We start from the raw sequence: 15,759 nt of genomic DNA, 5'->3' as shown, positions 1-15,759 counted from the left end.
CGTTAATTTTTTATCAACATGGTATCCCCTTGGCAATTCATGTTATATATATATACATATCCTTGCTCATGTGGGTGTACACCCGTCATATGAGCGAACGTTTGTGTACGTTTTTCGGCTTACGTACATATTCACTGGAAATAAATAATACTTTTTTTTTGTTGTTGTTGTTGTTGCCTTGCATTATAATGCTTATATTATTTGGCCCTCTTTTTTTCATTGAAATAGTTTAAATTGTGAGTGATAACATATGCCTAATTTAACTATTATGAGTACAGATGAATGTTTTTAAATCATTATACCACGTTTGTATTTGTATTTTTTTTTTTTTTTTCTAGCTTTTAGGAAATTATGACTTGTGCATGCAACTTTTTTAATCTAGCAAATGAATCAGTAAACTCAGAAGTCATAAATATTTTTTCTCATTTTTTTCCATTCCATCTGTGTATATATACATGTATGGATGTATGTATATGTGTGTTTATGTATGGATGTATGCATATGTGTGTTTATGTATGGATGTATGTATATGTGTGTTTATGTATGGATGTATATGTATGTGTGTTTATGTATGGATGTATATGTATGTGTGTTTATGTATGGATGTATGTATATGTGTGTTTATGTGTGTACGTCTATGCATAAATATTTGTAAATATTTGTAAGAATATGTACGTATGAACGTAGTTAAAAATGTTGTAACTGAGAATAAGAGAACTGTAGAACAAAGGAAGTATTATTGTTATACTTTAATTTACACATCGATCAAACATATATAACGAATTGAACTACAAAATGGAGGATGAAATTTTTTATTTCTTTCTTTCATTCCACAATTTTTACTTCAATAACCTGCGCACTAACCGTTTGAACAGAGAACTATGAAAAATAAAATTAGCATTTTTATTTTTCCAAAATTTTTTCACAATGTATTATGAAATTAAAAATGTTGAGTGTCCTTGTTATTTGTTGTCAACAAAGAATATAATTGTGTAACATAATTAAAAAATAAGAAGAATATTATCATACACATGTATACATATGTACGTATATATGCTCTCGCTGCAATGAAAAAATGATAAAAATAGAAAAACAAATATGATGAAAAAAAAAAAAAAATTAAATGATAAAACTATACAACTAAAACTTTGGATGTTCAACTATTTTCGAACGTAGAAATTTATTTTTTGTCTAACATGTTTGAACGTTATCAATTTATGGCTAGAAAATCGGGGGCAATTGAACTTGAAAGAGTTGAAAATAAAAAAAGGAAAAAATAGAAAACAAAAAAAAGAAAAAATAAAGAAGAGAAAGAATATAAAATAAATATGAGAAAGTAAAAAAATAAATAAATAAAAAATAAAATGGCAGTAAATTAAGAAAAAAACGGCAATACACAACGTATTTGCACTTATTTTTGCATTTTTAATGCATTGTTGATGTTGTTATTTTTAAAATGAAAGAAAAAATTATTTGTCAAGCCTCTCATTTTTAACTTAAAAAATTATATGCTTTTTTTTTTGATTCTTCCTGTTTCTTCTTGTTTCCTTTGTTTTTATTTTATTTTATTTTTTTTTTCTAGTTAAAATTTTTGATGTTCAAAAAATTTATATTTATGGATTTAAAAAATCTTTTCCTCAAAAATAAAAAAGAACACATTTGTCTTTTTTTTGCGTAAATGTACATAAAATTTTCAAAATTATGACAAACCATTTTTTCCTCATTTTTGACACCTGCATATGAGCGCCTGAACATGTGAAATTCTCTGTGTAAACCTGATGATATATGTGTACACAAATATGCAAATGCATATATAAATGCCCGAACGTACACTCATGTACAAGTGTAGATGTCCATTTTATTTGAACACGTACGCGCGAAACAATGGATCCATACAAGTTTAACAGCTGGATAAGAATATTAATAGCCTTATGTTCAACCGGAGCTTATATTTTAATTTCCTTAATGCTGCCCTTATTCGTGGTAATTTGTTTTTTCATTTAAAAAATAGGAAAAACGCGGTCAATTTTTTTTATGTATATAACATGCGTTTGGATTATTTTACAAATCGATGTATATATAAATTTACGGATGTATAAAGAAGAGTACATATGTACGATAACGTAGATGCAAGTACATAAAAACAATTATATATATATTCATACTTGCACATGTTTCCGAGCACGGTTCATTTTTCAAGGCAGTACCTTCTTTCGATGCAGTGTACGGCATATTTTTCGTAGCACCATACAACGACAATAAATACATAACATGGTACAAATTTGAAGATCATATTTGCAAAAATGGCAAAGTAAGCAAGAGTAGCCTTTTACGTCTAGCAAAGATGATATACATGTATATGTGGGTGCATATATATACATCTATATATGTATGTGTATATGTATGTACGTATGGACTAATGAATGTACATATGTAAGGTCTTTTTTAACCTGTACCCTGATATGTACCAACGAAATAATGAAATAGTGAAGCAAAATTATTACAATATTACTTTTAACATTTCTCCTCTTCATTTGGTATGACATATGCTATTCCCATTTTCAGAGATATGAAGACTTATCTAAAACAAAACACTACGAGAAAAACATAAGATCAAAATTATGCAATTCCATAAACTTTTTGAAGCACTATTTATTAATAGTAAAATACACTCATATGAAAATTTTATAATTAGTTCATTATGACTTCATTGTATAGGCTCTGTTCTGAGTAGTTTACTTTTTTTAACTTCATGCGATCTATGGGCTATGTACTAGTATATATAAACGCGCACGTGCTCATATAAGCCCATACATGTATGCATGTATATATGTACGCATATGTACGTACATATATATATTTTCATCTGTATATACTTTTTTCTAGGCTTTTATTGTAGCTTTGATAAACTTAATTGTAGTGAAAGGCACACTCATATATGCACATTTCAGAGAACACCCAGAAACATCTTCAATTAAACATGTATCTTTTTGCAATAAAATAATGGCATTAATTGTGTGCCTCACCCTTACCAACTGCGCCTTGTTTATAGCCTCATTTTTCTTCTTTAACTCGGAAAAGGAGTAATATTTTAATAGAGAAAAAAAAAAAAAAAGAAAAGAAAAAAATAAGTTAAAGGAAAGGGAAAATATATAGGTCAAAAGATAATGCAAAAGAAAGGGAAAAAGAAAAGTCAAACAAAAATGCCAAACGAAATGTTTGCATATACACGTGCACCATTTTTTCTCTGTAGGTTTGGCAACTCTCATTATTTGCATGCAGGATTTTACATTCTGCTTTCCGATTTTGTCTCTCATTTTCTAATTATCATTTTTATAAAAAGGTAAAAAGAGGAACAAGGAAAAATTCAAAAAAAAAAAAAAATAATAATAATAATTAAACGTACATTACTAGAATGTGTATTATTTAGACGAATATTATTATGACTGTAAATGATTAGAGCGTATTTCATTATATTGTATAACATTATAACGTATATTATTATGACGTATATTATTATGACGTATATTATAGCACCCAATTTCCAATTTTCCTTCAGGGATAAGACAATATTAAAATGTGTATGCGAATTAGAGCTTTTGCCTTGGGAACAGAAACCCAAATTGCCAGTTCACAACACACAGTTTAATGATACATTGATTAGTCCCCACGAGATAACAAATTATCGTAAAAAATAGGAAAAATGTCATAAAATGATAAAGAATGCTATAAATGATAAAAAAAATGATATAAAAAGATATAAATGCTTTAAAACAATATAACATAATTTAAAAAAGAACAAAATAAAAGATCAATATACCTTACTTGTGCTCCATTATATATACAGGAGCCTACCTTTTTTTTTTAAATATTAGTATATATATACCCTTTTCTGCTACTCCCTTTTCATAGTTCACGTCCTATTTCAAGACGACAATTTAAATGAAGAGAAACTAAAAAACTTTTTTGGCACGAGCAACTATGAGGAAATTTATTATATTATTATGAACAACATAAAAGCGAAGAAGGAAATGATGAACACTTATCCATAACCTCTTCTTCGAAGAGGCAGATGAGCTGCACGCAGGAGTGTCAAAAAAAAAAAAAAAAAAAAAAAAAAAAAGAGATAACGAATAACATGTGCGGGATAACATTTAACATATAAGATGATATACGAAGTAATGCGAGAAGATGAAGGCGCGAAAATAAGATAAAACAAAAAAAAAAAAAAAAATGATGCACTTGCAATTGGGAATGCCGCAAAATTGAATTTTACTAAATTAACATTTTCTGCTCATTTTGATGTACTATATTTAAGCGAAAAAAGAAGAACATCCTTTTCATCATCACATGATACACCTCAACGTACGGTTAGGAAATTCACAACAGCAGATCCATTATACAAATTTTGTGAAGGAAGTAACCCTCGTATGTTATAATAATAAGGAATGTCTTTAAAAATGTCCACAAGATTTTCCTCTTTTATTTTTCAAATTTTTTATTTTTTAATTTAAAAATTTTTCTTTACCTTTTTTAATATTTGTTACACCTCCAACAGTCGTTACACTGACGGCAGTCGTTTCACTTCCAAAATTTTGTCTTAAAAGAAAGGAAAAAATTGAGTAACAAAGATAAAGTAATTTTCAAGTTTAAAGTAGATAACGCATTTTCTGTGTGCACTTTAAAGATGGTCAAACAAATTGCGATCATATGCATATATGGATATAAATATATACATAGACTGCACATGCACATGTCGTATACATGCACACAGATACCCTATTTCACATATTCCCATCCTATATCCTAGAGAAGTCTATGCACAAATACTTGACCACATTGTTGTTATAATGCAGAAATGGTATATTTTCACTTTGATACGACAAGAAAGTTTTACTGGGAGAATTAATTTTTATATGATATATATTTCTATCCTTGTAAGATATAATATCATCTATATATAGCTTTGAATTTTCTAAATTCACATATGGCAATTTATAATTATTTATTATATTCGTTAAGTCTATAGTGTTCGAATCCGACTGTTTCCTTAACTCTGAAAGAATGATTGGTTGCTTAAAATAAAAGGATATAAAACTTTTTTTTTTCCATTTTTTTAAAATAAAATTTGTGTATTCATTAAAGTAATGATTTTTCATCTTATCGTTTGTGTAAACATATATCGGTTTCTGCGCACTGTTTACATTTTTAACACATTTTATGTATATGTTTGCGTAATAAAAATTTGTCTTTTCATGATGCTCCACGTTGTTATCACTATTTGGATCAGAGGATGCACTCAATTGGTCTGGTGCAGCTTTCTCTCTCACCTCATCCAGAGTAGCAGTCTCCCTTGTTTTGTAATTTTTGATTATTTTTTCTTGTTTTGTTTTACTTTTTAAGAGGGCATTATCTGTATAAGTGTTGTTCGAGTAATTGGTATCTCTTACCAGTTTTTCACATTTAGTTTTACATTTATTCTTATTATTCGTATCGTTTACAATAATGTGCTCCCCCTTTTGAGAATCATAAAAATATGTATCAGCATAAATATTTTCTACATAGCGTATATTATCTTTGTCTTTAAATATAAAATTACTTTTATATTCATCAAATAATTTAAAATTTTTTTTTTTCTTTTTTATTTTATCATTATAATATTGTTCATTCATAGAAATATATTTGTTCTCTTTGTTAATGTTTTCATCACTAACTAGTACCATTATATTGCTATTTCTATCGAAGATAAGATTACTATTATATATATGTAGGACTTCTCTGTTATTATAAATCACCCGATCATCAATTAAACTATAATTGTCTATAATAACATTATGATTTAAATTTTTATATTTATAAAAGTGCTTTGACAATTCATCTATGTAATAATAAATGTTAAATAAATTATTGCTTCTTGCTAGACTTCCTAAAATGTAATAATAATCATCGTACATGTTGTAATTACATATGTATAGGCATTTTTCTTTTTCCCATTTTTTTATTATTTCTACATCCGTACTGTCTAATTTGTTGAAAATTGGTCTGGCGTGTGTACCACAACCTGGTGATCTAAAACCAAGAGAATCTTCTTCTTCTACTCCTTCTGTTGCCCCTTCCGCTTCTTCTTTCGCTGTTTCTGCTGTTGCTCCTACTATCCCTGATTCCTCTGCATAAGCCCTATCACCAGAACGATCAGTCGATAACTCCTTATTTGGTTTAATGCAATATTTACTATTTACTGAACAAGTCGGGCTATATTTTTTTATTTTTATTGTTTTGTTTGGTATAAAAATGTTAGCATTTGTTTTTTGCTCACTATGGATTCCTTCATTTCTCAAATGCTTTAATGAATTCTTGTAATGATATATTTTTGGAAGAATAATCAAAGGTAACTCTTTATTTTTTTTTTTTATAATTTCTTTTAACACCTCAATTTGTAAAAAACTAAATCTGCCATTTTCTACGTTCTGTTTGTTGTAACCGATATTCGCACCATCCAGTAGGCAAGTGTATGACCCCTTTTCAAAATGCTTGTTCATTTCTGCCTCTATTAGAGAATTATGTACAGAATTGTATGATGCATTTTGTAAAGCATTATATGCTGTACTGTGTGCTATATTGTGTAATGCATTGTGATCCGCTACACATGTTAATTCCTTATCTTTACAGCTATCAGTTTGGTCTACCTTTTGTACTTCTTCTAATACGTCAAATCCCATTATCTTTTGTTGTTCATTTTCTGTGTGTGTATTCGTTGCCTGTGGAGGTCCTCCTACTAAAGGTTCTCCCTTATCATGTTCATTCTTAGTAACATCAAGGGTAAACACATGTGCCTCTTTCCCTTGTGCTTCATCATTTCTACGATTGAGAATAGAAAAGAAATGCTTTATTTTGTATATTTCTTTATTATTAAAAAGATTCGTAATCAATATGATATTAACAATAACTATTATAATTTGTTTGAGAGTAAGAAAATAGGTATTTATGTTTTGTTCACAATTTTTACACTTATATGTATTTTTAACATTTTCTGTTAATTTAATGAACGGCAGTTTTTTAATTATTTTATTGACTTGATAGTATACATTCCTTTTCTCTTGTTCATCTAAGGTCTCTTCATATTTTTTAATATTTATATTCATGGAATCATAATTCATTTTGTATAAATCTAGAATACATTTTAGTTGTTCTATTAGTATATCTTTATAGAAGTTTTTCCCATTATTCTTTTTGATTTTTTTTAGTTTTTCTTTTTCCTTATCTGAGGAATTTGATTTTGTACTGTTAACAGAAGAGGCACCATCTATGCTATAGTCACTATCATTACTATCGTTATTATCAACATCATGTCCATCTTCAACATCTTGGGTATCTTCTTCCCTTAGAATGAGTTCTTGATTCTTCTTTCTCATAAGATATTGAATATTTTCATACACATAATGTACTAGCTTTAATATGTAAATTAGTTTAATTTTTATTTCATTATCATTCATGTGTTTAAAAATATCAATTAATAAATAATTGTTCAGAATATACTTCTTGTCCTCCTCATCTAGTCGCATATTATATTTATTCAACTCTTTTGTGTATTTGTCAAAGTTACTGTAATCTGTGTTTTTGATTAAATGGTATCTTTTGTTGTTCGAGTGTTCGCGATCCGCACTGCTGTAATGAGCATTATAGTAACTCATATCTTGTCTACCATTATAGTCACTACTAACACCATTAGCAACATTATCATGAATACTATTTTCCTGCCCTCCTCTTATAGCGCTTCCAATATATTCATCGCGTATTTGCGCATTTCCCTCTTTACAGACTTCCCTGTTGTTTGTGTAACCCTCGTGGAATAGGTGTCTAGCATAGCCACTGTTATCAAAGGATAAGTCTAATATATGTACTAAGATATACTTATAGAAACGCTCCCTAATGGTAATATTTCTTTCTATCATCTTATTAATTGTTAATAAATATTCATATATATAATTATTTGATATATAGTAATTACAAATAGCCAAGTATGAATTTTCCTGCATTTCTATATTATAATATTTCATCTTTTCAATTACTTTTATCATGTTATTTATATCATTAAATTTGCTACATAAATTTAATACATTTCCACATAGAACACTCATATTTTTTGACAGTCTCTTATCCTTTGAATATTCCGTTAATATACTGTCCAAATTTGCTAGCGATTTATGCACGTCCTGCTCTCTTAAGCTGTTCCCTATTTCTACCAGTATTTTCCGGTTTTCCCTTAACTTGTTTTTTTTCACCTGACCAAATAAGGAAAAACGCGCGTACAAAAATAAGTGGACGCATAATATACATGTGTATATGTATATATGTGTGTATGTGTGTATGTATGGGTGTATGTGTGTATGTATGGGTGTATGTGTGTATGTATGGGTGTATGTGTGTATGTATGGGTGTATGTGTGTATGTATGTGTGTATGTGTGTATGTATGTGTGTATGTGTGTATGTATGGGTGTATGTGTGTATGTATGGGTGTATGTGTGTATGTATGTGTGTATGTGTGTATGTATGTATATGTGTACGTATGTATATGTGTACGTATGTATATGCGTATGTATGTATATGTATATATGTATGTACGTATATATGTATGTACGTGGGTATGCATGTATCTATCTAAGTATCTATATATCTATATATCTATCTATAAATCTGCATATCAATCTATCGATATATATTTTTATAGCGAAATTACTAAAAAAATTATATAACACATAATAAGGTCAAATGCACAAATCTGTCTTGCAATGAAATGAACGCAAAACATAACAAAACACAAAATATAATAGCATAACATCAAATGGATGATATGCTTCACTGTTCTTTTTCTCTTAAGGGACGCTCAGAGATATGCAACGGAAAGAGGCAAGTATAACAGAGAACACATATATCCGCGTACAATGGAAATAATGGACAAACGAACAAATTGGTACATTGACAAATGCCCCAATGCCTAAATGCACACAAAATGGAAAAAGCAATTTTCGCTTCTTTTCTCTAGACTAAGCATTACGTTGTCATTTTTGTCCACCACGGAGTTCAAAACAAATGTTCTTTTATTAATGGAAAATGAATAAATAAAGTTTATCAGGCACTGCTCGTATAATATAAGCAGGAGTAGGAACGATATAACTTTTTTCTTTAGTTCATTTTCTTTTGTATAAAAAAGCATTTTATATTTTTGGTCGACTTCATTCTTCTTTTCCTTTTATTCGTTGAAAAAAACGCAAAAGTTGAAGAAGAGCAAGAAGGGAAAAAGTATAAAAAGGTAAGAAGTACAAAAAGGTAAGAAGTACAAAAAGGTAAGAAGTACAAAAAGGTAAGAAGTACAAAAAGGTAAGAAGTACAAAAAGGTAAGAAGTACAAAAAGGTAAGAAGTACAAAAAGGTAAGAAGTACAAAAAGGTAAGAAGTGCAAGAAGGGAAAAAGTATAAAAAGGTAAGAAGTACAAAAAGGTAAGAAGTACAAAAAGGTAAGAAGTACAAAAAGGTAAGAAGTACAAAAAGGTAAGAAGTACAAAAAGGTAAGAAGTACAAAAAGGTAAGAAGTACAAAAAGGTAAAAAGTACAAAAAAATAAAAAGTACAAAAAAATAAGAAGTATAAAAAAGGTAAAAAAGTTAAAAATCTAAAAAAGGTGAAGGTTAAAATTGTATACTTTTCTCCCAGTAATGTATGCGCAAAAATTATCATAATGGATGACTAGTGCAGGGACTAACTCATTTCCTACATTTTGCAAGTCACTACACTTCTATTTCATATTAAAAACAAATAAGTTTCTGATAAAAAAAAAAAAAAAAAAAAAAAAAAAATTGAGAAATAAAACAGAAACAATTTATTCTACAAGTGCTAGCACAGCACGCAAAAATGAAAAAAAAAAAAAAAAAAAAAAAAGAACTCCACTCCAAATCATTTCATATAATTTTAATTCAGACCAATTCCGATTAATTAAAATAATTTAATTTTTCTCTTTATTATTGAATTATTATCCAGCATAGGGTAATAACTATTCCATACATACATAAGCTCATATACATTTATGCGAATATGTAAATAATCCTTTTTTTAATATTTGTATGTATGACCATGGAAAAATGAACAAAAAAAAATGTCATCCATCTTTTTGTGTATAAATATGAATATGTTGATGTCAAAATATGGTAAGTACTAGCTATGATACATGTTTTTATGTCGCAAAAAAAAAAAAAAAAAAAAAAAAAAAGAGAATAAAGGGATAAAGGTAAACAAATGAACGACAAAAGGTGGAATTTGCCAAGTTGTATTATTACGAACATAAAGGCGCCTATGTGTTTCATGTATAGGTATATATAAACGTATGTGTGTGAATTATGGATAATCGTTTTGTTTTATTTTATGCTTTTTTTTCTTTTTCAATTCGCTTTTGATATGCTGTATTTTTTAAAGGCCCTTTCTAATTCTTTTTCACTGGCTCCTTCAATCTACATAAAAAAAAAAAAAAAAAAAAAGTTAAAACTATTAGTGCCGTGCAAATGGTATGAAGGGGTAACCACACTTGGGCGTATCTTTTACGTAGATGAGCAATCTTTTATTTACATGTTTACGTAATAATCTATTTGCGTATTTATCAATATATCAATTTGTCATCATATTAATATATCAATATATTAATATATCAATATATCAATATATCAATTTATGTATCTACTTATTTGTCTTTTTTTTTTTTTTTTTTTTTTGCGTAAGAATGATGAAGCAAAGTACTCGTTGAGTTATGATCCATTCATTGTTTAAGAAAAAGTAAAAAATAAATGTTGGCAAAACTTTGATCGCATACTCCTCGTTCAATGTATCATAGACATCAACATCAATATCAACGAGCGATACATAATAACTGGCTGTCTGGTTCTGCAACATGAACAGGGAAGGAACGATATTTTAAGTTACGTCATAATGTCACAGGAAAGGGACATACAAAAGGAAAAAAAAAAAAAAATGTATATATATATATATATATATATATATATATATATACATATACATGTGCATGTGTGTATAAATATACATACATGAGTATATATGCACTTGCAAACATACGAATTATGCTGTGACAATTTTGTCAAATGTTCGAATAACTAAAATGCTTATTTTTTTTTGCTACCTTAAAATATTCCTTAATTCGGACACAGGGTTTACACCAAGAAGCCCCAAATTTTAAAACGACTGAAACGTTTTTGCTTGATTTGAATATGTCTTCTAAGTTTCCCCCTTCAGCTAGCTCTATATATGTGCTCTCTCCATACTAATAAAAACAAAAAATACGGAAAAAAAGTACCAAAAAGGTAAAAAAAGTAGAAACGCGAATTTTCCATTTTTCTCATTTTCACGTTATATGCTTTACAGAATTTTGAGATTATTTATTTATGCCTCGTACATGCACGAAATAATGTCTCTTTTTTTACCTCTTTCTTTTTTCTTTTTAATTGCAAAATATCCTTAATTTGCTTGTCTTTATCTACGATTACATGATGATGTTAACGGAATTTAAATGTTGTATGTTGGGATAAGTTGAGTAACGGGGAGAAGGCGGGGAAAAATAAGAAAAAAAAAAAAAAAAAAAGCAGACAAAGAAACGAGCAGACAAACGAACAAACAATAAATAGACGTTAAGTTTGCAAAACGTAAAAACAAAAACAGATAAAAGATGTCAAAATGTGAAAGTGGTAAAGCCCATAATTACCATCACTACCAACCAAAAACTGGGGAAGGAACTTTTTAATATGAGAATAAAAGTAATTGATGATAAATAAAATTATAATACCCACGTGAAATAACGAAAAACAAACCGAGCCAATGCAAATGAGCGCCATGTTTTATTTTGCTAATGTGCTGTTCAGTCATGCATAGGGAACATAAAGACCGTTTGCATATTGTGTACGTCCGCACTCACATGTATATATATATATATATATATATGTACATATATACATAAATACATACAAACGTTTATACAAATAAACAAGTAATGTCACTGCACACACTCTTTTGGGCGAAATATATTAATGAACAATTTTATTATATATGAAAAACATTCGTTTGATTTAAAATGTGTTTGTTTGTTTCTCTTCCTAGGGACATATAATACTACTCTTTTTATATAGCCTCGTATATGAAAGAGACTAGTTTTTGAAATTTTTTTTTTTTTTTTTAGTAAGCTCTTTTCAAACATTTTTAAAAATTTATTTTAAGAAGAGAATGTATGCTTATCAAAATATTATGATGTATAAAATTGTTATACGACATACTGTGAATGCACATAATAATGTGCCCCAAGGAAAGTCCTTGCGCCGTATGCTTATTTTTTTTTACTTCGAAAAATTGGCAATATTTACAATATTTTCAATATTTGCAAAATTCGAAATTCTGGTTTTGCATTAAGGCAAAATGTTGCAACGAATGAGATATTGCAATTGGAAAAAGTAAAAAAAGAAAAATATAGAAAAACAAAATTTGAAAAAAGTAAAAACAGAAAAATAATAAGAATAGTAGTAGTAATAATAATAATATTAAACGGATGAATGAGAATATTCACTCCATTACACATTTATGTACAATTATATGTTTCCATATTGCTCAACGAAAAACCTTTTTTTTTTTTTTTTTAAATATACATAATTTATGAATGAACGTCGAGCAATGGTGAGACATGCACAGAAATACCGTTAGAACATTTTTATGAAAGAGGAGAATAAAAAATTTAGAACTTATTTTTTTTAGTTGACCTTATCAGAATGTTGTAATTTTTTTTAATATCTATAAAATGAAAAATTTATTCACCGGAAACACTTAGTAGTATCCTCTTAAAGTCATTTTTAGTTGTTTGGTATATTACAACTATCATTGTGTATATGTGATATTTATAATTTTTATGAAATTTTGTATAATCATTTGAAGTTATGATGAATGTTTAATATTTTTTTTTTGTTTTTTTTTTTGTTTTTTTTTTTGATTTTTTTTTTTTTTTTTTTTTATTTTTTTTTTTTTTTTGTTTTTTTGTGTATATGTGTGTGTGTATGGGTAGGTGGGTGTAGGTGCTTCTATGTGTGCATGTTAAAATATTCGCATACTTTGTAAACCCCGATAGGTATTCTTTTCCTTTTGACAAGGTATTTTGAAAAGAGAATATTTAACTAATTAGGCGAAATCGTTAGGGCATTATTGGTACTCGTGTATGCATTTTTGTTAAAGTATATATATGTTTTTCCATTTGCATATACGTACATAAATACGCATATATGTATGTATACGTAGAAATAATACTTTCAATGATTAAAAGGTACACGGATGAAGATATTATATAGAGTTTTAAAATAAAAGACGTCATACAAGTAAAATAATTTCATACATAAACCACGTTTGTACGTATATGCCAAATAATGTTTTGTTACAGCTGTATTATAACTAATGTAAAGAAATATCTACATTACGTTAAGGAAAAATGAACAAATAAAAAGAAAAAGAAGAAAAAAAAAAAAAAAAAAAAAAAAAAAAAAAAAAAAAAAAAAAAAAAAAAAAAAAAAAAAAAAAGGCATTGTCATAACAGCAGGTAAGGTGAAATTACTGTAACGTGGAGATATGCTGTAGACTTATATAATATGCTAAAACATGAAAATAACAAGCGGAAAAAATAGAAAAAATGACATAAAATAGAGCAGCATGGGCGTAACATATCATAGTTTATGGCAATGCGAGCGCGAGTAATCATGTACAACAAAAATTGATAAAGTATTATTTTTTAACACAGAATTATAAAAAATGGAGATGGTATAGCTTTGTTTAATACATTTTTTTTATTGTCTATCCAGCATATATTTCGTTTAATTTGTTATCTTTTTATTAGACTATATTTTAATTAGACATTGTTTGATGTGATTTGACATGTTTGATGTGATTTGACATGTTTGATGTGATTTGACATGTTTGATGTGATTTGATATGTTTGATGTGATTTGATATGTTCGATGTGATTTGACATGTTTGATGTGATTTGATATGCTCGATATGATTTCATTTATTTTACATTATTTTACATTATTTTACATTATTTTATTTTTTTTGTTTTTGTTAATTTTTGTTTATTTTTGTTCTGTATGTGCACAAAATTAAATATTTTTAATGAAGCCCCCCCCCAAAAAAAAAAGAAAAGAAAAAGAAATAAAATAAAGTAAAACTAAATAAAGTAATACATAATAAAACGAAATAAATATATAATAAAATGTAATAAAGTAATATATGAACAAACGAAAATGCGGAATGATCAGATAAGGGAAAATGAAATAAGAAAAAAAAATAAAAAAGGGAAAAAAGCAAAAATAATGTAGCAAAAAAGCTAGAAATACAAATATCAGAAAAATAAATTACTACAAAGAGTAAAGTATTTGCTGTGTTAGCGTGCAACCGTACGCGTGTGTGTACCAATGAAAAAAAAAAAAAAAAAAAAAAAAAAGATTATCACATTTTAAAAATATATACGCATATTCAGTTGGCCATTTTTAAGGGATTATAGTTGTACGTGTATGTGTGTACTCGTAAACATATATATATAATATATATATATATATATGTATGTATGTATGTATGTATGGATGTATGTATGTATGTATGTATGGATGTATGTATGTATGTATGTATGTGCGGGGGTAAGTATTTATGTACGCATGTATGCATTTACGTACACACGTATATTTCTACTGTGACGTAACTTGTTTTGCTTCAGATGTAATAATTATAAAGGAAAACATGTGAAAAACTGTAAAAAAATGTAAAATAATATAAAATAATATAAAAATAAAAAAAAAAGTGAAAATATAAAAAAATGTGAAAATATAAAAAAATATGAAAATGTGTAAAAATATGAGAATGCATAAAATTATGAGAATGTATAAAAATATGCAAATATATAAATATGTAAATATGTATAAAATTATGAAATTATAAAATAAATAAAAAAAAAAAAAAAAAGACCGAATAATTTAAAAAATATGAGACAGTAGAAGAATGATCACTCAAATATTTGTCTAACATAAATCAGTGGAGGACGCAGTAAAAATTTTGTGTTCATATATCAGCCTTCCTACTGCTATAACTTGTTTACATATGACAAAATATAAACAGTGGAAGTGTAGCTAAGTATTAAGCACATCAAAGAAAGAAAACCAATTGTGTAAATACTCGTAGACTTTTTCTTTCTTAACCTTACCATTTACGGCGAAAGCATATTACGGTGCTACACTGTCATGATTTTTTTCGCACTTTACGCCCCCCTTTTTATTTTATTCTATTCTATATATTTCATTACTCTTATTTCGTTCCGCTGATTTTATTCCGCCATTTTTATTCCGCTGATTTTATTCTGCCGACTTTATTCCACCGATTTGATAACGCCATTTTTATGCCGCTGATTTTATGCCGCTGATTTTATGCCGCTGATTTTATGCCGCCGATTTTATTCCACCAATTATATTCCATTCATTTTATACTTTTTCAATTTTGCCGATAACATTACTATGTTTAAGACTGATATGTACACCTAAGTAGGTACTATGCAAATACTCATATTTCAAAAATAGCAATTTTTTAAAACATGAAAAGAAATATAATTAATTTTGTGAAAATTAGTGAAAGTGAGTTTTTTTTTACGGAAGCTTTTTTTTTTTTTTTTTTTTTTGTAGCTGAGTTT

The 15,759-nt window shown here is 27.6% G+C and overlaps 3 protein-coding genes across 3 annotated transcripts; 1 reads left to right on the top strand and 2 right to left on the bottom strand.

The window, feature by feature from the left end:
• Positions 1 to 1,884: 1,884 nt before the first annotated feature.
• MKS88_001949 (uncharacterized protein) lies at positions 1,885 to 4,052 on the top strand (the record flags this gene model as incomplete). Its single annotated transcript, XM_067214921.1, has 7 exons — positions 1,885 to 1,983; positions 2,201 to 2,311; positions 2,566 to 2,661; positions 2,887 to 3,083; positions 3,254 to 3,343; positions 3,560 to 3,687; positions 3,913 to 4,052. The coding sequence occupies 7 exons, from the start codon at positions 1,885 to 1,887 to the stop codon at positions 4,050 to 4,052; spliced, it is 861 nt and encodes a 286-aa protein (XP_067074250.1).
• Positions 4,053 to 4,505: 453 nt separating this feature from the next.
• Positions 4,506 to 9,215, bottom strand: MKS88_001948 (uncharacterized protein; the record flags this gene model as incomplete). The annotated part of the gene is made up of 3 exons (XM_067214920.1): positions 4,506 to 4,599; positions 4,831 to 8,282; positions 9,057 to 9,215. 3 exons carry the CDS (start codon positions 9,213 to 9,215, stop codon positions 4,506 to 4,508), a joined length of 3,705 nt encoding a protein of 1,234 aa, XP_067074249.1.
• A 1,217-nt stretch (positions 9,216 to 10,432) lies between these two features.
• Positions 10,433 to 11,921, bottom strand: MKS88_001947 (thioredoxin 3; the record flags this gene model as incomplete). Its single annotated transcript, XM_067214919.1, has 5 exons — positions 10,433 to 10,501; positions 10,785 to 10,928; positions 11,182 to 11,322; positions 11,483 to 11,535; positions 11,867 to 11,921. 5 exons carry the CDS (start codon positions 11,919 to 11,921, stop codon positions 10,433 to 10,435), a joined length of 462 nt encoding a protein of 153 aa, XP_067074248.1.
• Positions 11,922 to 15,759: the final 3,838 nt, after the last annotated feature.

The sequence above is a fragment of the Plasmodium brasilianum genome, chromosome 7 (assembly GCF_023973825.1).
Source record: "Plasmodium brasilianum strain Bolivian I chromosome 7, whole genome shotgun sequence".
Taxonomy (NCBI): Eukaryota; Apicomplexa; class Aconoidasida; order Haemosporida; family Plasmodiidae; genus Plasmodium; species Plasmodium brasilianum.
Note: the sequence above shows the minus strand (reverse complement) of the source record. Positions and strands in the feature narration are given on the sequence as shown.